The sequence below is a fragment of the Chiloscyllium punctatum genome, chromosome 1 (genome assembly GCF_047496795.1).
Source record: "Chiloscyllium punctatum isolate Juve2018m chromosome 1, sChiPun1.3, whole genome shotgun sequence".
Lineage (NCBI taxonomy): Eukaryota > Metazoa > Chordata > Chondrichthyes > Orectolobiformes > Hemiscylliidae > Chiloscyllium > Chiloscyllium punctatum.
Window position 1 is genome coordinate 134,134,479 of NC_092739.1, and position 23,477 is coordinate 134,157,955.

Sequence of the window (23,477 nt, forward strand, 5' to 3'; positions counted from 1 at the left end):
TATAAAATTGAAAGCAAATGCATACAAACTGGAAGATAAGTGGAAAACTAGGGGATTGGGAAATCTTTAAAGCTTGCTGACCTTTAAAGAAAAATAAGATGCTTTATGAGAGTAAACAAAGTCAGAATATAAAGACAGTGAAAGTTTCTACAAATATATAAACAAAGGAGTGACTAAGGCAACCATTGATCCTTTAGAAGATGACAAGAGGGATTTAATAATGGGAAATGAGCAAATAACTGAGGTGTTGAACAGGTCATTTGTGCCTGTCTTCATAGTGGAAGACACAAATAACATGCTAATAATTGACAACGAGGCAGTTGAGTACCTAGAAATGATCATTATCACTGAAAGGGTAGCGTTGGGTAAAATAATGGGCCTAAAGATAGACAAGTCTTCTGGCCTTGACGCATTCCATGGTACGAAAAGAGATGGTGGGGGAAATAGCAAATGTGCCCTTGGTAAATTACTAAAATTCGGTGTACTCGGCAGTTCCAGCAGATTGAAAAACAGGAAAAATGATGCCACAATGTTTATTGGAGAAATTAGGTAGCCTGGGATTATATTCATTGGAATTTAGAAGAATGAGAGGGGAATCTTATAGGAATGTAAAATTATGAAGGGAATAGATAAGATAGAAGCAGGGAGGTTTCTACTGGCGAGTGAAACTAGAACTAGGGGGCACAGCCTCAAAATGAGGGGAAACAGATTTAGGATTAAGTTGAGGAAGAACTTCTTCAGTCAGAGTTCTGAATCTGGGCTTCCCTGCCTAGTGAAGCAGTTAAGGCTATCTAATTGAATGTTTTTAAGGCCAAGATAGATTTTTGAATGGTAAAGGAATTAAGGATTATGGTGAATGGACGAGTAAGTGAATCTGAGTCCACAAAAAGATCAGCCATGATCGTGTAGAATGACGAAGCAGATTTGTTGGGCCAGATGTTCTAGTCCTGCTCCTATTTCTTACGTTCTTATGTATATGTGCACAGATTATTGAATGTGGCAAGAAAGGTGAAGAGCACGGTTAATAAAGCAGATCATTCTTGGCTTTAATAATGGTACAAAAGCAGGGAAGTGATAGTGAACTTACACAGGTACTTGTTGGACCTCACCTGGAGTATGTGTTGTTGTGGGTGCCAGATTATAAGAATGATCTGAATGCATTTGAGAGAGTGCAGAATTGATTTCCAGAAATAAAATACTTCAGTTATGAGGATAGATTGAAGAAGTTGGGACTTTTTTTTCTCTTTGGAGAGAAGAAGGCTGAGAGGTAATTGATAAGAGGTTGGCAAAACTGAGGGGGCTAATCAGAGTAGATCGGGACAAGCTGTTCCTGCTCGTTTTAAAAAAAACGATGAGAGGACTTGGGTATAAAGTGACACACGAATGAAGCAAAATAAAGTGAGAACTTTTTTTTCACAGAGCTGCAAACAGTCCGGAAATGTGATGAAGGGTGATTCAATTGAGGCATTCAAGAATGCGTGAGATGATTATTTCGACAGAAATGATGTGAAGTGATGTGGGGGCAGGCGGGGAGACAGGAGATTGGCGCTAGGTAATAGAACTGATGCAGGCGTGACAGGCCAAATAGTCTCCTTTTGTACCGTAGCAATTCTATGCTGTGTATTTTCCAAAGAATAGGAAAGAAGGAAAGGGTGGTGGAATGGCATAAGTACAATAACGAGAAATGGTCTTGGACCAGAAGACATAGAATCTATATGGATGGATAAAAGCAATAAGCAGTAAGCAACAAAAAGCGAAAGAAGATACCGGTGAAAGTAATCTATAATACCCTTAACAGTAGCAATATGGTAGAATAGAGAATAAATCCAGAGATAATCAGGGCACGTAACAAAGGCAGTATACTAGTCATGGGTGATTTGAATCTTGTAGATTGGCATAGTCCGATTCATAGGGGAGACATGAAGAATTCGTGAAGTATATTTGAAGTGTGTTTCTTAAAACTATATTTTGTGGATCCAGACAAGGATCAGACTATTTTAGATCTGATGTATAATGAAGCAGGTTTAATAAATGATTTCAAAGCAAAATATCCCCTTGGAAACAATACCATGATAGAAATTGTCATACTGTTTGAGAGGGAGGACTTGGGTTGATGAAAGCATCTGTGTTAACCTTAAGCTAGTACAGTTTCAAAGGAATGATGGCAGAGCTAGCTGCAGTGGACTGGAAAAGGAGTTGAGCAGGAAAACCAGTCGTGGAACAGTAGCAGACATTTAAGAAAACATTTCATGGCTTGTAGCAATGGTATATTTTAATGAGACATACAAAAAGGAATAGGGGAGAGTATAGGTCCAACATGTTTCCTTTAGGCTGAAATGTCAGAGCAGCAAGCCTAGAGAATCCTGAATGTCCAGGAATATTCAAGACTGGATGAAAAGAAAGAGGCATATAATAAATACAAAGGGAACAAATCCACAGAAGCCCTAGTTGAGTATAGAAAGTACAGGAGGGACCTGAAGAAAGCAATTATGAAAGCAAAGAGAGGAGCTGGCAGTTAGGATTAGGGATAGACTTATTCTATAAGTATATCAAGGGGGAAGAGAATATCCAGGGAAAGAGTAGGGCCCTTTCGGGACCAGGAGGAAGTGACGATTGCAGATGCTGGAAATCAGTCGAGAGTGTGGTGCTGGAAAACCACAGCAGGTGTGAGGCAGCATCCGAGGAGCAGGAGAATCAATGTTTTGGGCATATGCCCTTTATCAGGAATTAGGTTTGTGGGCCAGGGGAGCTAAGAGATAAATGGGAGGGGTGAAGGTAGCTGGGAATGTGATAGGTAGATGAAGGAGGGGGTGGAAGTGATAGGTTGTAGAGGAGTGGTTAAGTGGGAAGGAAGATGGACAGGTCAAAGAGGGTGGTCCTGAGTTGGAGGCTTGGGACTGGGATAAGGTGGGGGAGGGAAAATGAGGAAACTGGTGAAATCCACATTGGGACCCTGCAACCACAGGGGATCAAGGCAAAATCTGTGTGGAGCTGGCGAATGTTGGTTGGGTGTTAAACGAGTACTTCGAGGCTGCCTTTCTTCAGGTGGAAGATGATGTCGGTACAGAATTCAGGAGGATGTACGGCGAAGTTCTTGAGCAGATTGATAGAGACTGAGGAGATATTGGAGATTTCAGTGGGTTTAAGAGGAGACAACGCTACAGGTCTGGGTTAGTTGTATCCCAGGCTGCTATAGGAGACAAAGGAGGAAATGGCAGGAACTCTGACCCAATTTTTAAATCCCTGTCTGGCCACGGGGAGGTGTCAGAGAACTGGAGGACAGCTAATATGATTCTACTTTTCAAGAAGGGTAGTAAAGATAAATCAGGAATTACAGACTATTGGAGAAAATTCTGAAGAAGAGAATTAATCTCAATTTAGTTAATCAAGGATAGACAGCACATCTTTGTCAGAGGGAGGTCATGCTTAAACATTTGGTGGTTCTTTTTCCAAAGAGGTGGTGAAGTGTGTAGATGAGGATAGTGCAGTTAAAGTTGTTTTATGGATTCTAACAAAGCCTTTGACCAAATCACACACAGGACACTGATAAGGCAAAAGGACATGCGATTCAGGTGAACTTGGTAAATTTGTTCCAAAATTTATTTAAAGGCTGGAGGCAGAGGGTGGTGATAGAAAGCTGTTTGTGAATGGTTGTTGGTGTCCAAAGGTTTCCCACAGCAATTGGTATTGGGTCCCTTACTGTTTGTGATATATCTATATTATGTAGATGTGTGTACGTGGGGAGTGATAGTAAATATACAAATGACATGAAGATTGGTTGGATGGTTGACTGTGAGGAAGGAGGTCACAGGTTGTAGGAGAATATAAGTTTATTTATCAGATGGACACATTAGTGGATTCGAAATTGAAAGTGGAAGGTGATGCACTCTCAGGAGTACACGATGAATAGCAGAACACTAAAAAGCTCAGAGGAACGAAGGGGTGTTTGTTCATAAATCCCTGAAGGTAGCAGATAAGGTTAATAGGTTAGTTGAGAATACATACAGGACACTCCTTTATCAGTCATTGCATAGAATATAAGAGTAGGGAGGTTATGTTGGAGCTGTGTAGGACTTCAGTCAGGCCACCGCTGGAGTTGTGTGTGCAGTTCTGGTCTCCGCACTATTAAAGGATGTGATTGCAATAGAGGATTTGTCGAGGAGGTTCATTCGCCAGCTGCTGTCCGAGATGGAGCACTTTGGCTGTGATGCAAGAATGCATAAGTTTAGTTTGTCTCTTTCGAGCAGCGAAGGCTGAGAGGATGTGATTGGGGTGTATAAGATTATGAGGAACATGAACAGGGTGAATGCAGTTTTTCCCTTTAGTGGAAGGGTCAATAACAAAGCAGCATAATTTTAAGGTGAAGGGCAGGAGGGGATTTGAGCAAAGGAGATTGGAGGAGAACTGGAATAAACAGCCTGGAGTGGTTTTTGAGGCAGGTAACCTCAACCTTTAAAAAAGTACTTGGATGAGCATTTGAAGTATCACTACGTTAAAGGCTATGGGCTAATGCTGGAGGATAGGCCTGTTGTGAATTTAATGCATTTTGGGCAGTATATACTCGATGGGCTGAAAGGCCTTTTCTGTGTGATTCTATGAGGAAGAAGGATTCTAGGAAAAGGATAAGCCGATCATGATTAACTACAGCTGTTATGGAGAGCATCAGATTGGAAGAAAAGACATAAAGTGTGGTAAGCCAGAGGATTTGGAAAGTTTTAAAGATCAACAGAAGATGACAAAAAAAGGGAGAAAATAAACTTTGAGGGTAAACTTGCAAATAAGAAGATGGACAGCAAGCACTTTTTAAAACATAAAAAAGGAAGATCGAAACAAATGTGAATATAGGCTGAGAGAATGAGGCTGGGTAATAATGAGTAATTAGGAAGTGGTAGAAGCATTGAATAAATACTTTGTACAGTCTTCACGATAAAATGCATTAATAGCATTCCAACATTGCTAAGTAAGCAAGGTAAAAGATGAAACAGAAATAAATACAATAACTATTGCTATAGAAAAATATGCTAGGGAAACTCATGAGGCTAAAGACAGGTAAGTCATCTAGATCTGATAAGATGTATCCTTGGAATTTAAAGGAAATAATTACAGAGTTAGTAGCTGGACTGATAATCTTCCAAGAATCCTTAGATTCTGGAAAGATCCCAGAGAATTGGAAAATGTCAATGTAACATCTTTCTTCCAAAAAATGGAAGGAGATCAGTAATTATATGCCACTTAATGTAATGTCTGTTCTTGGAAGTGTTAGAGTCTATTCTAATGGAGTCTTTTCTATTCTGACAAATTTAATACAATTATTTGCGGATGTAAAAGGCAGCATAAATCAAATGGAAGCAGTGGATAAAATAGATTTGGATTTTTAGGTGTTTCATAAAGGAGGCATATTAAGCTACTTTATAGCATAGATCCCATGGTGTTGGAGGTAGTATATCAGTATGAATAGATTGATTAAGTAATGGAAGATAGAGTTGGGATAAGAGAGACATTTTCAGGATGGTAATCTGTAACTAGTGAAATGCCACATGGGCCGGTGCCAAGTCCACAGTTAGTTGCAATATATTCATGACTTGGATGAGGAAGATGCATTTACTATAGCCAGGTTTGTGAATGACACAAAAATAGATGGAAGGCAAGTGGTGAGGATGACACAAAGAGCCTTTAGAGGGAGGTAGACAGGTTAGGTGAATGGGCAAAAAGCTGAATGACTGTAATGTGGGAAAAATGTGAGCTTGTGTACTTTGGCAGAAGAATAGAGGAATATTATTTAAGTGGAGAAAGACATCAGAAAATTATAGATGAGGGTATTGAGAGTTCTCTCCTGTGAAATACAGAAAGTTAGCATCTGAGTTCAGTGAATAATAGGGAAGGCAAATAAAATGTTGGCCTTTATTTCAAAGGGAATAGAATATAAAAGTGGGGTGGTTTTACTAAAATTATACAAGGCACTAATTAGGCTGCATCTGGAATACTATGAACGGTCTTTGGTCCCTTATCTAAAAGATATATTGACTTTGGAGGCAGTACAGAGAACATTTACTGATATGATATTAGGTATGGAAAGACTGTCTTATGTGAAGAAGTGGAGTTGATTTGAGTCTGATCCCACTGGGGTTTAGAAGGATGAGTGGCGATATTATCGTAAGGTTCAAGTTGCTTACTTGACTTGATAGGATAAATGTGGAGAGGTTGTTTCCCCTTGTGGGAGAGTCTATGACCAGAGAGAATAATCTCAGAATAAGGGGTTGCATATTTCAGACAGGTGAGGATGCATTTCTTTCAGAGGTTAGTGAATCTGTGGAGTTCTTTACCACAGCGGACTGTTGTCACTCTACTTCTATCATGCAGCTTTCTAATTTTCTACCTAACTCCCAGTCCTTTGAGTAAAGTAATGGAAGATAGAGTTGGGATAAGAAAGATATTTTCAGGATGGTAACCTGTAACTAGAGTACATCCTTTTTCTATCTGTGTGGACATCATTGTTGGCCCTCCTCCTCCTCCGCCACCGCCACCGCCACATCAAAATGATCCTGAGTTCATGTCTGTGCTTGCATGTTACTCTACATATCGAACCTCCTTCCAGTGGTCTCCATGCCTACATAGCACCTTGCACGGTACCATGGACATTGCTACGGCTGCATTCCACAGTTTGAACTGAATACTCTTTAGGGAGTAAAATGCACTTAGGAGACATTTGCACTAGTTGTTTATTTTGAGACATTCCCTCTCTCCCTGCAAGCTCATGAGCCTGTCAATCTTCTAGATATGCTGTGGTGGTACCATATAAATCTAGAACTTTAAAACCGAGAGTTAAAACTGTTGCAGTTGGTACTGTTTTAATATGTGGTTGTTCAACTAGAAAGAGTACAGAAAATATTTACCAGACTGTTGCCGGGACTGGAAGGTTTGAGTTGTGGGGATAGGATGGATAGGCTGGGCCTTTCTTTCCTTGGAGCATCAGAGGCTGACAGGTGGTATTGTAGTGGTTTATAAAATCAAGAGGGGCATAGGTAAGATGAATAGCCAAGGTCTTTTTTCCCAAGGGGAGCGTATTCCAAAGCTAGAAGGCGTAGGTTAAGGAGAGAGGGGAAAGATTTAAGTGATCTAGGAGGCAACATTTTTGGAGGATGGTGTGTGTATGAAGTAAGCCAGTGGAAGTGGTAGAGGAAAGTACAATTACAATATTTAAAAGGCATTTGGAAAGGTACATGAAGAGGAAAGGTTTAGAGGGATATGGGCCAAACACTTGCAAATGGGGTTAGTTCAGTTTGGGATACCTGCTTAGCACGGGCAACTTGGACTGAAGAGTCTGTTTCCATGCTGTTTGGCTCAGTAACCTAAGACATGAGCCACTTGGAGTAAAGTACTAAGTACTTTAAATTTAATCTTTATTAAAGAAAATATATTGACATAATAAGTTCTATTGTTGAGAGTAACCTTTAAATGTTATGAGTATTTCTGCCTTTACCAATTTCAAATAATAGGTTGCAGGTTGTTCTACGATAACATGTTGGTTGCATTCTTGTGCAAACCTGTGTTATAGAAAAATCGCACTTCAGAAACAGCGCTTGATGTGCAGCCAATGCACATTTTAAAAGCTTGTGCTTTAGAAACAGTGTCCCCAATTTGTCAATTGCGTTACAGTGAATTAGAGTTAATGAAATGCATGTTATAGCAGAACAAACTATTCATAAAAATGTTTAAGCTAAGTGAAAGGTCAGGCCTGACAGGATGTATTGCATTCAATGCTATATTACATTAAATATATATTTTTATTTCTTTAGCTTTTTCACATTTTGTACGTCCTAATTTGGCATCCACAAGTTCCGAAAGAGATCACTAATCACCTCTGGAACTGATTACTATCTCTGGATATTATTTCTCAGATATATGGAAGCAAGATAAACCTCTCTTGTTGGTGCTGAAACTTGCAAAATTTGCTCAGAGTAAGATCAAAGTTGGTACCTTCCTGGTACTTTAACTACTTGTTCATTTCGTTGAACTATTGCAAGGATATCAGTTTTTTGAAATGCTGTATGCAAATGAAATGTACTTAGTGTAGGCTACCTGTGAAGCAATATGTTTAGGAAATGTATATTTAATTGATAGCATATTGATTTTAACTCTTGATTCTTTTCTTGCAGAGATATTACATATAGTATTCTTCTTGAATCTGTGACTACGCTTTTAGTTCTACTGTCTTATCAGCTATTCCAGAAGGAAATCATTCGAGAGAGTTTAATATACAAATGTTTGATGGAAGGACAATGGTATGTCAGTTTCATTTAAAGTATGATTTGATATTTTCTGAATTATGTTGCAAAGCCTACATGTGTACGCAAACACCTTGAATGTTAGTCTATTAAAAGGAGGTCAGAGAACGTTAACCAAGAGTATAGCAGAGCTTTAATCATTGTGGTGAACGGCTATTAAATTTTTCCTACAGGTTGGAAGCGATCTTTCAGAACAAAGCTGCAGCAAAACTAGAGAAATGAACAGGATTGCAAATGAAAATAGTCATAAAAAGACTTAATGGTTTAGTAACTGGGCATGAATTTACTATTGGTATTAAATACGATCATGTTTCGGTTAGAATGAAGGGAGATAATGGAATTTTGGTATTGTTGCTGAACTTGGTTGGATGGAATATTCTGGACACCCATTTCTGGGAATTAAAAGTCTAATGAAGACCACAATAACATTGTTGTAAAATCTCACTCACTTCTTTAGATAAGGAAAACTGCTATCCTTACCTTACCTGGCCTACATGTGACACTTAATTTCTCTGCTTAATTGTGGTTGACTCTTAAATTGGGAGAGCTGTTTCACAATGTTTAGGCATCGGTTTGTTGCAGCACACTCGAAATTGTGCATTGCAGGATAGACGCTGAAGAGATGCTGGAACAGTGCTCTACAGTCAGGAGAGACACGGCCTGGCATTTACACCAGCCCTCACCTCCCGCTTCCTCACTCATTGACTCTCACTCTCTCTCTCTCAACGCTATACCTACCTCCCTGTCTGCCCCATCCCCCTCTTCCCAGAGAGGTGCAGCAGTCAGTAAAGAAGGCACGTTGAATGTTTGCCTTAATATTGAGAGGATTTCAGCTCAGGAACATGCATACCTTGCTACCATTATACAGGGCCTTAGTGAGACCACACATGGTGTGCGATCTTCATCTCCTTATCTGAGGAAGGATGCTCTCATTGTAGAGGGAGTGCAGCAAAGGTTTACGAAATGGATTCCAGCAATGGCAGGGTTGACTTTTGAAGAGAGATTGAGTTATCCAGGACTGTATTCACTGGAGTTTAATATAAACCTAACAGGTTCAGACAGGTTAGATGCAGGAATGGTGGGGCGTCCTGACCCAGGGGCTATAGTACAAAGATAGGGGGCAAAACTTTTAGGACTGATACAAGGAGAAATTTCTTCACATAGAGTGTGGTGAACCTGTTAAGTCACTACCACAGAAAATGATTTAGGCCAAAACATTGTATTTTCAATAAGGAAGTAAACATAGCTTTGTGGCAAAAGGAATCAACGAATTTGGTGTACGGGGTTAGGGCATTGAACACTATGAACATGGCTGATCATTGAGGTTGGTGGAGCAGGGCTGAGGAATTGAATGGCCCATTTCTGTTCCCTCTCTTCTAGTTTCTATGCTTGTAAAATAAGGTCAGAAGTGGGGATATCCACTGCGCAATGTTCATCATTTGAAACTCCTCAAACACTGAAGCAGTCAAAACACAGCAATACCTGGACAAAACTAGTGGCAAGTGATGAGAATGACTCATCAGGAAATGGAACTGGACTAGCCATATAAATACTGTGACTGCAAAAGTAGGTCAGAGACTTGGAATCCTTCAGTGGGTTTGCCTCCTGACTTTAGAATAAATGTTCCACATCTGCATGGTGCAGGTTAGGTACATGATAACAATACTCCCTACATGCAGCGTTCCCTCTAAACTGTGAAGTTGTGCTCAGATTCCTCTGAGGTTGCTGATTGGTATGCAGATGCATTGCCTTCTGGTTTTGGAAATTGATGCTGTGCATGGACCTTGCATGTCCAAACGTCTTTAAAAAAAGTCTTTAGAAGGAATACTGCTTGCCTGGATTAGTGCAGCACCAACAATGCTCCACTCCGCAGCAGTGTGATCCATAAACAGCATGCACTGCAGGAATTCTTGGACAGCACATTCCAGTCCCACAATCACAGCCATCTTGAAGGGCAAGGGCAGCAGATGCTATTGGCTTTAAGCTACGCACTGTCCCAACCTGGAAATATATCTGTTTCTTTGGTGTTGCTGGGTCAGAATCCTGGACATCCCTCTCTAACAGCACCTACACCAGATTGACTGCAGCAATTCATGAAGGAAACTCACCACAATCTCCCCTCGGGCAATTAGAGATGGCATTAATCTCTGGCCCACCCAATGATGGCCACATCCCATGAATGAAGAATAAAAACAAATCAATGAAGGCCACAGAAATTTTCCTTGACAAAATTAGATATGGAATGCATTTGGCTTATTATTTCTTATAGGTGGTTATTGAAATTGAACCACACTTGGCATTTAAGATGAAATTTAGGTAAACACTTGAGCAATACAAATATTGCAGTCTGAGGAAAGATGATGTGCAAGTTTTATTTTAAAGAAACATTGTGCACTTTAAAATGATATGCTTCTTTTAACTTACACAATTCTGCAGTTTCCTCATGCATAGTATTTAACCTCAAAGCTGGATAGTTTTGTAAGTAAATTTTGCTTTCTGCAGAAAATTTCTTCTGCAACTTCTTTTTTTGAAAAAACATTATGGTACAACACAGTTGCAGTATATTTTTATTTATTTAGACCTACCTTTTATATTGGTACTTTTCTAATTTGTATTTTTTAATACATAATATTTGCCAGTAGATGGTGCTGGAAGCTATTTTAGATATTGCATGAGGCAACCACAGCAATTTATTGTGGAGGTAGTATAGTAATAATCTTGCCAGATTGGTAATTTAGAAGTGCTGGCTAGTTTTTTTGGGAATGCTAGTTCAGATCCAATTACAGCAATTGCTGGAATTTAAATCCAGTTAGTCAGTAAATTCAATGAATTATTAACAATTTGGAATTATGGGGTGATTTTAGTGTTTGTGACCTTGCAACCCTCATTATTGTAAAAACATATCTGGTTCACTAATATCCTTTCAAAAAGGATATTTGCTATTCTTAGTTAGTTTGGTTTACATTTGATTCCAGACACACGGCAATGTGATTACCTTCAGACTGCCCCGAAATAGCTTTGCAACCCACTCGACTGTACTAAATCACAAAAGTCAAAAAGGAATAAAAATAGATGCAATTCTCGCACTGACTTAAGCACGATATGCAATCTTGCGAAGTCCTCTTTCCCAACATATGAAGGTTTATGCTATGATCATGAGCAATCACCAAGGCTAACCGCAGTCTGACATAATATATCCCAGACGCCACTGTCATTATCCCTGTTGTCCCTCTGATAGATGGATCTGGCAGTGTGGTGACTCAGTGGTTAGGACTGGTGCCTCACAGTGCCAGGGGTCTGGGTTCGATTCCAGCCTCTGGCGACTGTCTGTGTGTGGAGTTTGCACATTTTCCTCATGTCTATGTGGGTTTCCTCTGGGTGCTCCGGTTTCCTTCCACAATCCAAGAATGTGCAGGTTAGGTGAGTTGGCCAAGTTAAATTGTCCATAATGTTCAGGGATTTATAGGTTAGGTGCATGGATGTTTGTGAATGTGATGCCAGTCAAGTCGGCTGCTTTGACATGGATGGTGTCAGGTTTCTTGAGTGTTGTTAGAGCTGTACTTATCCAGTCAATTGGGATGTGTTCCATCACATTTTGGATTTGTGTCTTGCTGATGGCGAACAGGTTTGAGAATCAGGAAGTGAATTACTTACTGCAAGATTCCTAGCTTCTATCCTGCTCTTGTAGCCACTATTTATCTCTCTAGTCTAGTTGAGTTTCTGGTTAATGATAACCCCCAGGATATTCATATTGGGGTTTCACTGATGCTAATGCCATTGAATGTCAAGTGGTAGTGGTTAGATTATTTCTACCTGGTAATGGCAATTATGAGGCATTTGTGTGAAGCGATTATCAAGTGAATATTTAAAAACAAATTTGAAAAAGCACTGAGGGTGACACCGTATACTTCTGGCAACATCCTTGACCTTAAATTTACCTGGACCATCTCTGACACCTCCCTCCCCTTACGGGACACCTCCATCTCCATTAATGACGACTGACTTGACACCGACATTCTTTACAAACCCACCGATTCCCACAGCTACCTGGATTACACTTCTTCCCACCCTACCTCCTGCAAAAATATCATCCCGTATTCCTAATTCCTCCGTCTCCACCTCTGCTCCCAGGAGGACTAGTTCCACCACAGAACAAACCAGATGGCCTCCTTCTTTAGAGACCGCAATTTCCCTTCCCACGTGGTTAAAGATGCCCTCCAATGCATCTCGTCCACATTCCACACCTCCGCCCTCAGAACCCCACCAACCGTAACAAGGACAGCACGCCCCTGGTGCTCACCTTCCACCCTACCAACCTTCGCGTAAACCAAATCATCCGCCAACATTTCCGCCACCTCCAAACTGACCCCACCACCAGGGATATATTTTCCTCCCCACCCCTTTCCACCTTCTGCAAAGACCATTCCCTCCGTGACTACCTGGTTAGATCCACTCTTTCTCCCCCCCACCCCCACAACCAACAACCCACCCTCCGTTCCTGCACCTTCCCCTGCCACTGCAGGAATTGCAAAACCTGCGCCCACACCACCTCCCTCACCTCTATCCAAGGCCCCAAAGGAGCCTTCCACATCCATCAAAATTTTACCTGCACATCCACCAATATCATTTATTGTATCCGTTGCTCCCAATGCGGTCTCCTCTACATTGGGGAGACTGGATGCCTTCTAACAGAGCGCTTCAGGGAACATCTCTGGGATACCTGCACCAATCAACCACACCGCCCTGTGGCCCAACATTTCAACTCCCCCTCCCACTCAGCCGAGGACATGAAGGTCCTGGGCCTCCTTCACCGCCGCTCCCTCACCACCAGACGACTGGAGGAAGAACGCCTCATCTTCCACCTCAGAACACTTCAACCAGGGCATCAATGTGGACTTCACCAGTTTCCTCATTTCCCCTTCCCCCACCTCGCCCCAATTCCAAACTTCCAGCTCAGCACCGCCCTCATGACCTGTCCCTGCCTATCTTCCTTTCCACTTATCCACTCCACCCTCCCCTCTGACCTATCACCTCCTTTCCCACCCCCATTCAGCTGTTGTACTCTGTGCTACTTTTGCCCCACACCCACCCTCCTCTCATTTATCTCTTCACCCTGCAGGCGCTCTGCCTCTATTCCTGATGAAGGGCTTTTGCCCAAAACATCGATTTTCTTGCTCCTCGGATGCTGCCTGAACTGCTGCTGTTTTCCAGCACCACTCTAATCTAGAATCTGGTTTCCAGCATCTGCAGTCCTTGTTTTTACCTAATATATCTCATTCTGTCATTACCATCAAACCAAGGGGGGGTTAACCCTAGTACAATGAAGACTGCGAGGGGGAGGCATGCCAGGAATGCCTAAAAGTGAAATATCAACCTGGTGAAGCTACAAGTGTGCCAAAATTGTCAGCAGAGTTCCAATGTAGCTCATCCTCTGAGAGATGGTAAGGAAGGACTTTTTGGGGTGTTGGTACAGTATTTCTTCAGGAGAAATGATAGTGCTAAAGAGGACATTCTAGACATGTTAACTTGTCATTGTGTTTTAAAACAATAGAAGTAATATTATACGACTGGGTGTATTTCATACCCCACCAAATGGTGGGACTTGAATTCTTCTGATATATGGTGGTATACTAATACAGGATGCTGTTTACGAATGTTGATACTTATGAGCACGATCTTTTACATGGTTTTGAGTTAGAGGCCTGACATATGAAGATTTCCTGTATTAAAGAATGGCTGCTTTCCTTGTCTTGCATTGTGCTCTAACTTGCGAAATAGACTACAGAACAGAACCTGTTTACAATCTGGCAATTGCCTGTACTGTGGATATCAGAGATAAGGACGTGTTCAGGAGAATTGAACTTGATGCACAACTTCTTGGTCTAATAAGGAAGAAGATATTTCTGGAACTGGATCTGGGAGTCAAGGTGGATTAGTTTCTGTGGCCAGCAGAGAAAAAGAAGAATGGTGTGTTGTTTCCCTGGTGCCAGGATCAACGATATCTGAGGGTGCAGAATGTTTTCACGGGGGAGAGGAGTCCACAGGAGGTCATTGTCCACGTTGGAACCAACGACATTGGAAAGGAAAAGGTTGAGACTCTGAAGGGAGATTACCGAGTTAGGCAGAAATTTAAAAAGGAGGTCCTCAAGGGTAGTAATATCTGGATTACTCCCAATGTTACGAGCTAGTGAGGGCAGGAATAGGAGGATAGAGCAGATGAATGCATGGCTGAGGAGATGGTGTATGGGAGAAGGATTCATATTTCTGGATCATTGGAATCTCTTTTGGGGTAGAAGTGACCTTAGAACATAGAACATAGAAAAATACAGCGCAGTACAGGCCCTTCGGCCCGCGATGTTGCGCTGACCGAAGCCTACCTAACCTACACTAGCCCAATAACCTCCATATGCTTGTCCAATGCCCGCTTAAATGACCATAAAGAGGGAGAGTCCACCACTGCTACTGGCAGGGCATTCCATGAACTCCCAACCCGCTGAGTAAAAAATCTACCCCTAACATCTGTCCTATACCAACCTCCCCTTAATTTAAAGCTGTGTCCCCTAGTAACAGCTGACTTCATTAGCGGGAAAAGGTTCTCACTGTCAACCCTATCTAAACCCCTAATCATCTTGTACACCTCTATCAAATCTCCCCTAAATCTCCTTTTCTCCAATGAGAAAAGCCCCAGGTGCCTCAGCCTTTCCTCATACGATCTTCCTACCATGCCAGGCAACATCCTGGTAAACCTCCTCTGCACTCGTTCCAATGCCTCCACATCCTTCCTATAGTATGGCGACCAAAACTGCACACAATACTCCAGATGAGGCCGCACCAGAATCTTATACAACTGCAACATGACTTCAGGACTCCGGAACTCAATTTCTCTACCAATAAAGCCCAGTACACCATATGCCTTCTTCACAGCACTCTTTACCTGGGTGGCAACTTTCAAAGATCTGTGTACATGGACACCAAGATCCCTCTGCTCATCCACACTACCAAGTAGTCTACCATTAGCCCAGTAATCCATCTTCTTGTTACTCCTACCAAAGTGAATGACTTCACACTTAGCTACATTGAATTCCATTTGCCACCTTACTGCCCAGCTCTGCAACTTATCTATATCGCGCTGTAACCTGCCACATTCTTCTTCGCTGTCCACAACTCCACCGACTTTCGTGTCATCCGCAAACTTGCTCACCCAGCCTTCAAGCCCCTCCTCCAGGTCATTTATAAAAATGACAAACAGCAATGGTCCCAAAACAGATCCTTGTGGAACACCGCTAGTAACTGCGCTCCAAGATGAACCTATACCGTCAACTACTACCCTCGGTCTCCTTCCAGCCAGCCAATTCTTAATCCAAACCTCTAATGCACCCTCAATGCCAGACCTCCGTAGTTTTTGCATTAGCCTGCCATGGGGTACCTTATCGAACGCCTTGCTAAAATCCATTTAACACCACATCTACTGCTTTACCCTCGTCCACTTCCTTGGTCACCTTCTCAAAGAATTCAATAAGGTTTGTGAGGCACGACCTGCCCTTCACAAAACCATGCTGACCTGTACAAGAAGGATGGATTGCACCTATTGGAAGGGGACTAATATACTGGCAGGGAAATTTGCTAGAACTGCTTGGAAGGATTTAAACTAGTGGGGGGAGGGGGGAGGGGGGTGGGACCCAGGGAGATAGTGAGGAAAGAGATCGATCTGAGACTGGAACAGAAGTGAGTCAAACAGTGAGGGCAGGCAGGGACAAGGTAGGACTAATAAATTAAACTGCATTTATTTCAATGCAAGGGGCCGAACAGGGAAGGCAGATGAACTCAGGGCATGGTTAGGAACATGAGACTGGGGTATCATAGCAATTACAGAAACATGGCTCAGGGATGGGCAGGACTGGCAGCTTAATGTTCCAGGATACAAATGCTACAGGAAGGATAGAAAGGGAGGCAAGAGAGGAGGGGGAGTGGCATTTTTGATAAAGGATAGCATTACAATTGTGCTGAGGGAGGATATTCCCGGAAATACACCCAGGGAAGTTATTTGGCTGGAACTGAGAAATAAGAAAGGGGTGATCGCCTTATTAGGATTGTATTATAGACCCCCCAATAGTCGGAGGGAAATTCTTAAGTGTGTACAAGACAATTTTCTGATTTAATATGTGGATGTACCTACTAGAGAAGGTGCAAAACTTGACCTACTCTTGGGAAATAAGGCAGGGCAGGTGACTGAGGTGTCAGTGGGGGAGCACTTCGGGGCTAGTGACCATAATTCTATTCGTTTTAAAATAGTGATGGAAAAGGATAGAGCAGATCTAAAAGTTGAAGTTCTAAATTGGAGAAAGACCAATTTTGATGGTATTATGCAAGACCTTTCGAAAGCTGATTGGAGGCAGATGTTCGCAGGTAAAGGGACGGCTGGAAAATGGGAAGCCTTCAGAAATGAGATAACAAGAATCCAGAGAAAGTATATTCCTGTTAGGGTGAAAGGAAAGGCTGATAGGTATAGAGAATGCTGGATGACAAAAGAAATTGAGGGTTTAGTTAAGAAAAAGGAAGCATATGTAAGGTATTGACAGGATAGATCGAGTGAATCCTTAGGAGAGTATAAAGGAAATAGGAGTATACTTAAGAGGGAAATCAGGAGGGCAAAACGGGGACATGAGATAGCTTTGGCCAATAGAATTAAGGAGAATCCAAAGGGTTTTTACAAATATATTAAGGACAAAAGGGTAACTAGGGAGAGAATAGGGCCCCTCAAAGATCAGCAAGGCGGCCTTTGTGTGGAGCCACAGAAAATGGGGGAGATACTAAATGAATATTTTGCATCAGTATTTACTGTGGAAAAGGATAAGGAAGATATAGACTGTAGGGAAATAGATGGTGGCATCTTGCAAAAAGTCCAGATTACAGAGGAGGAAGTGCTGGATGTCTTGAAACGTTTAAAAGTGGATAAATCCCAAGGACCTGATCAGGTGTACCTGAGAACTCTGGAAAGCTAGAGAAGTGATAGCTGGGCCTCTTGCTGAGATATTTGTATCATCGATCATCACAGGTGAGGTGCCGGAAGACTAGAGGTTGGCGAACGTGATGCCACTGTTTAAGAAGGGTGGTAAAGACAAGCCAGGAAACTATAGACCGGTGAGCCTGACCTCCGTTGTGGGCAAGTTGTTGGAGGGAATCCTGAGGGACAGGATGTACATGTATTTGGAAAGGCAAGGACTGATTCGGGATAGTCAACATGGCTTTGTGTGTGGGAAATCATGTCTGTCAAACTTGATTGAGTTTTTTGGTGAAGTAACAAAGAAGATTGATGAGGGCAGAGCAGTAAATGTGATCTATATGGACTTGAGTAAGGCGTTCAACAAGGTTCCCCATGGGAGACTGATTAGCAAGGTGACATCTCATGGAATAAAGGGAGACTAGCCATTTTGGATACAGAAATGGCTCAAAGGTAGAAGACAGAGGATGGTGGTGGAGGGTTGTTTTTCAGACTGGAGGCCTGTGACCAGTAGATTGTCACATGGATCGGTGCTGGGCCCTCTACTTTTTGTCGTTTACATAAATGATTTGGATGCGAGCATATTAGGTACAGTTAGTAAGTTTGCAGATGACACCAAAGTTGGAGGTGTAGTGGTCAGCGAAGAGGGTTATCTTAGATTACAACAGTATCTGGACCAGATGGGCCAATGGGCTGAGAAGTGGCAAATGGAGTTTAATTCAGATAAATGCGCGGTGCTGCATTTTGGGAAAGCAAATCTTAGCAGGACTTGTGCACGTAATGCTAAGGTCCTAGGGAGTGTTGCTGAACAAAGACCTTGGATTGCAGGTTCATAGCTCCTTGAAAATGGAGTCGCAGGTAGATAGGATAGTGAAGGCGGTGTTTGGTATGCTTTCCTTTATTGGTCAGAGTATTGAGTACAGGAGTTGGGAGGTCATGTTGCGGCTCTACAGGACATTGGTTAGACCACTGTTGGAATATTGTGTGCAATTTTGGTCTCCTTCCTATCTGAAAGATGTTATGAAACTTGAAAGGGTTCAGAAAAGATTTACAAGGATGTTGCCACGTTTGGAGGATGTGAGCTACAGGGAGAGGCTGAACAGGCTGGGTCTGTTTACCCTGGAGTGTCGGAGGCTGAGGGGTGACCTTCTAGAGGTTTACAAAATTATGAGGGGCTTGGATAGGATAAATAGGCAAAGTCTTTTCCCTGGGGTCAGGGAGTCCAGAACTAGAGGGCATAGGTTTACAGTGAGAGGGGAAAGATATAAAAGAGACCTCAGGGGCAACCTTTTCATGCAGAGGGTGGTACGTGTATGGAATGAGCTGCCAGAGGAAGTGGTGGAGGCTAGTACAATTGGAACATTTAAGAGGCATTTGGATGGGTACATAAATTGGGAGGGTTTGGAGGGATATGGGCCAGGTGCTGGCAGGTGGGACTAGATTGGGTTGGGATATCTGGTCGACATGGACGGGTTGGACCGAAGGGTCTGTTTCTATGCTGTACATCTCTGACTCTAAGTGCCTCAGTAATGCTGTGCTGCTGGAGTATTGAATTAGAGTTGCACCTTTGTTTAAAAGTGTAAGGATAAACTCAGCAGTCGGCTAATCAGTTTAACTTTAGTGAGAAAACATTTAGAACTTAGAAGCAGGAATAGGAGATTTTGCTCTTCGAGCCTGTTTCTGATCATGGCTATCAGTAGCTGTGCCTGCTTTTCTCCATATCCTTTGATCCTGTTTGCTCCAAATGCTATATCCAATTTCCCCTTGAAGTTATGAAAAGGTTTGATTTTGTCTACTTTCTGTGATAGTGAATTCCACAGGTTCACTGCTCTGTAGTTGAAAGATCTCAGTCTGTAATGCCCCCCCCCCCACCCTCCCCCTCCAAGCCACTTCAGAGGGTCGGTGTGGACTTTTTGGACCAAATGGCCTGTTTCCACACAGTGGGGATTCTATGATCTATGATAATCGTCATCAATTCAATTTCTCCTTGTACTTCAGTCTTGCCTTGCCAGGAATCAGTCTGAGAAACCATTCCTGCACTCCCTCTATACCAAGAACGTCCTTCCTCAGATCAGGAGATCAAAACTTTAATTAGCGTAGTGATTAACATTTTGACTGAAGAAAGATATATCTTGGGGTTTTTCAGGGGTTGGCACTAGGGCAGCTGCTTTTTTAATTTTAATCTCACAACACCAGGTTTACAGGTGTTGTGTGATTTTTAACTTTGTACACCCAGTCCAATACCGACGCCTCCAAATCATGGCTTTTTAAATTATATACGAATGACATAGGCTTGGATGTACCCAGTGCAAATCCAGACTTTGGTGATGATGCAGAACATGGAAGTTACGTGATCTGTGTGGAGGAAGGTGATGGGTTTTCAGACCACTGGGCTGTGATGATGGAATTGTCAGACAAGTGGCAGTTGAAACTTAATGCAGAAAAGTGTGAATTAATACTTTTTGCTAGAAAGTGTAGATTAAATGCGGCAATTCTAATAGGGGTGGAACAACCAGCAAGACTAGGAAATATATGTGCATATGACATGCAGTACAAAGAAGTTCTGATGAAGCTTTATAGAACACTGGGTTGATCTCATCTGAAGTATTAATTCCGGTTCTGGGAACAACACGTTTAGAAGGATACGAAGGCTTTCAAGAAATTACAGAAAAGATTTGTGGACCAGATTCAAAGTTTAAGTGTGTTTAGTTATAGATTGAAGAATTACAGAATCCCTACAGTGCAGACAGAAACCATTAGGCCCATCGAGTCTGCACTACCCCTCCAACGAGCATCTGACCCAGACTTCACCCTTCATCCACATAACGCTACATGGGGTTTTTACCTCCCGGCTAATCAACCTAACCAGCACATCTCTAGACACTACTGGACAATTTTTTTTAGTGGGACCAATCCATTGATCCTGCACATCTTTGCACTGTGGGTGAAATCCAGAACACCTGGATGGGACCCAGGCGGACACAGTATGCAAATTCCACACAGTCACCCAAGGCTGGAATCGAACACGGGTCCCTGGCGCTGTAAGGCAACAATTCTAGCCACTGTGCCCTTGTGCTGACCCTGAAGCAGGTGTTCTTCTCAACCTTTCCTTCAAGGAAATGAGATTTGATTGAGGTGGTGAAAATCATGAAAGGTCTAAGTGGAATAGAAAGAAACAGTTCTCATTGATGGATGAGTCAATAACCAAACTATACAGATTGAAAGTGATTATTAAAAGGAACAGTAAGGACATGTGGAAATACATTTTATGTGGTGAGTCACTTTGGATCTGAATAAAAGTGGATTGTGTGTGGTGGATAAATCTTTTAACAACGGTTTTCAAAAGGGAATTGAGTAAGCATCTGTATAGAATTTTTCAGGAATGTGGGAAGAAAGGGGAGTGGGATGAGCTAAATTATTTGGTGTGAGTTGATGATGACCCAGTATTGTGAGTTCCTGTTTGTGCTTGTACCCAGTCTGTGAATCTATAGTGAAGTTGCACCTTGTGCAGACTAAATTTTACAGAATCAGTTTGATTTCAGCATCTGAAAATACTTTGCTTAAGCAACTGATTAACCTCACAGCACAACAGCATTAATTATTACAATTATGTACAATTATTTGGTAAACACTTGAAATTTTATTCCACTCTGTATAAGATAGCTGAGCTTTTGAAAGCAAAGCAGTTCTTTAAATTTGCATAACAAGACCTCTAGGGAGAGGCTGAATAGGCCAGGGCATTTTTCCCTGGAGTGTCAAAGGCTGAGTGGGAACCTTATAGAAGTTTATAAAATCATAAGGGACATGGATGGATAAATAGACTAGGTCTTTTTATCTTTAGTGTAGGTGAATCCAAAGCTAGAGGGGAAAAAAATTTAAGGTGAGAGGGGAAAGATTTAAAAAGGACTTAATGGGTAACATTTTCACACAGATGTATGTATAGCATGAGCTGTTACAGGTGTTACAAGTGTTGGAGGTGGATATAATTACAAGATTTAAAAGACATCTGGGCGGGTATATGAATGGGAAAGATTGAGAGATATGGACCAAGTGCTGTCAGTTGCGACTAGATCAACTTAGGATGTCATGTTGGCATTAATGTGTTGGACCAAAGAGTCTCTGTGTTGTATAATTCTGCGGCTGCTTAGCACCTTCCAAACCCATGAACACTCCGATCTGGAAGGACAAGGGCAGCAGTACATAAGAGAACATTGTCTTGTTCTTATTCAAGTCGCTCACCATGCTGACTTGGAAATATATTGCCAAATGTTTTGTCAGTGTTGCTAGGTCAAAATCCTGGAAGTCTCCTCCAAAAAGCATTGTGAATGTACCTACACCAAATGATGGCAGCTTATTACCTTGTTTAACACAGTTAGAGATGGGTAATGAATGATGGTCTAGCCAGGGATGCCCACATCTCATGAATGAATTTTACAAAAAAAAAATAGGCCAAATGGCCTCTTCAGCCTCTACCATCAATCAGTAAGATCATAATTTTCATTATGGAGAAAGTGAGGACTGCAGATGCTGGAGATCAGAGCTGAAAATGTGTTGGTGGCAGGCAGCATCCAAGGAGCAGGAGAATCGACATTTCGGGCATGAAGAAGGGCTCATGCCCGAAACGTTAATTCTCCTGCTCCTTGGATAGTTTTCATTATATCTGCTTTCACGATGTGGATTATCCGATTGCCATAGTGTGGAAAAGATTCTATGAACTTTATCATTAAAAATCTACAACCCTGTAAGTTAGAGAATTCCAAATATTCTTGGTAAAGAAGCTTCTCCCCATTGTAGTTTTAAATGGCTGACAGTTTTATTCTGACTCCTAGTTCGATATCTTCCAGCCAGAGGAAGCTACCTTTTGACTGTTGCCCATTTTTATTTTTCACTGCTGTCAGCTGTTATTCTAAGCTCAAAAGAACATAAGCCAATTCTGCTTAACGCTTTCTTATTGGACACCTGTTTGTCCTTGGAATTAATCAAGTAAATCTTTATTTCTTGTCTGATACACCTTTCCTGCTGCCTCACAGCGCCAGAGACCTGGGTTCAATTCCCACCTCAGGTGACTGACTGTGTGGAGTTTGCACGTTCTCCCCGTGTCTGCGTGGGTTTCCTCCGGGTGCTCCGGTTTCCTCCCACAGTCCAAAGATGTGCAGGTCAGGTGAATTGGCCATGCTAAATTGCCCGTGGTGTTAGGTAAGGGGTAGATGTAGGGGTATGGGTGGGTTGCGCTTTGGCAGGGCGGTGTGGACTTGTTGGGCCGAAGGGCCTGTTTCCACACTGTAAGTAATCTAATCTAATCTAATGTTGACCAAAGCTGTACACAATAGTCTCAATGTGGCATCTCTCAAACTCTGTATAATTACAGCAATACTTTAATCTTGTATGAAATGCCTTGAAATAAAGGTTAGACCATTTGTCTTTCTAATTCCTTATTGTACTTGCATTAACTTTCAATAATTCATATACAAGGACACACAAATCAATCCTTTTCCAAAAGTATATCTTATTTTAAAATGTTTAAATGTGCATTCAAAACATTTCAAATTGACAGTGCAACATTTCTCCATACAGTATGTTCTTCTCTGATGCTGTACTCTAGAAGTTTACAATATATATTCCATGTCAAGCATTCAGCCTGAGTTGTTCTGCAAATGACACTGAGTGGAAAATCTTTTGAATATTGTACTTCCTGTTTGTGCTTCTGTGGTGGCTGTCCCAAATTCTAGTGTATCCCTCAGCACAGGAGTCTTAATCCTTGGAATGTGTCAGTCTGCAGTAGTTAGATTGTACAAGTCATTGCATAGGAAGATGGTAAGTTTCACAGAGGCCAAAGAGCATTTTTCACTGGGTTTCTTGCCCTCCTGCTGTGTTTATTGTTTGTCTTATTGTATGTTCCAAAAAGCCCGAAAAGCACATTGTTCAGCAGCATGGAACTACTTGTGATGAAGCTTAATCAAAATCAGTGCATCTCTACCCAGGCATTCTTTGTAAAAGTATGATGTGGAGGTGTTGGTGTTGGACTGGGGTGTACAAAGTTTTTTAAAAAATCACACGACATCAGCTACCTGACAAAGGAGCCAGTGCTCCAAAAGCTTGTACCTCCAAATAAACCTGTTGGACCAGTTTGACCTGGTGTTGTGATTTTTAACTTTATAAAAGTATTTTCAAGTAGGTGATGGCTACAGGCC

At 41.9% G+C, this 23,477-nt stretch overlaps 1 protein-coding gene across 14 annotated transcripts in view; it reads left to right on the forward strand.

Annotated features, from left to right (window-relative positions):
• Positions 1-23,477, forward strand: part of dym (dymeclin) — a 559,079-nt gene that overhangs the window by 102,158 nt on the left and 433,444 nt on the right. For all 14 annotated transcript variants that reach the window (XM_072574579.1, XM_072574628.1, XM_072574595.1 and 11 more), the window contains one exon: positions 8,157-8,282. In XM_072574579.1, the coding sequence (XP_072430680.1) occupies positions 8,157-8,282 (126 nt within the window). The remainder of the gene's footprint in view (positions 1-8,156; positions 8,283-23,477) is intronic.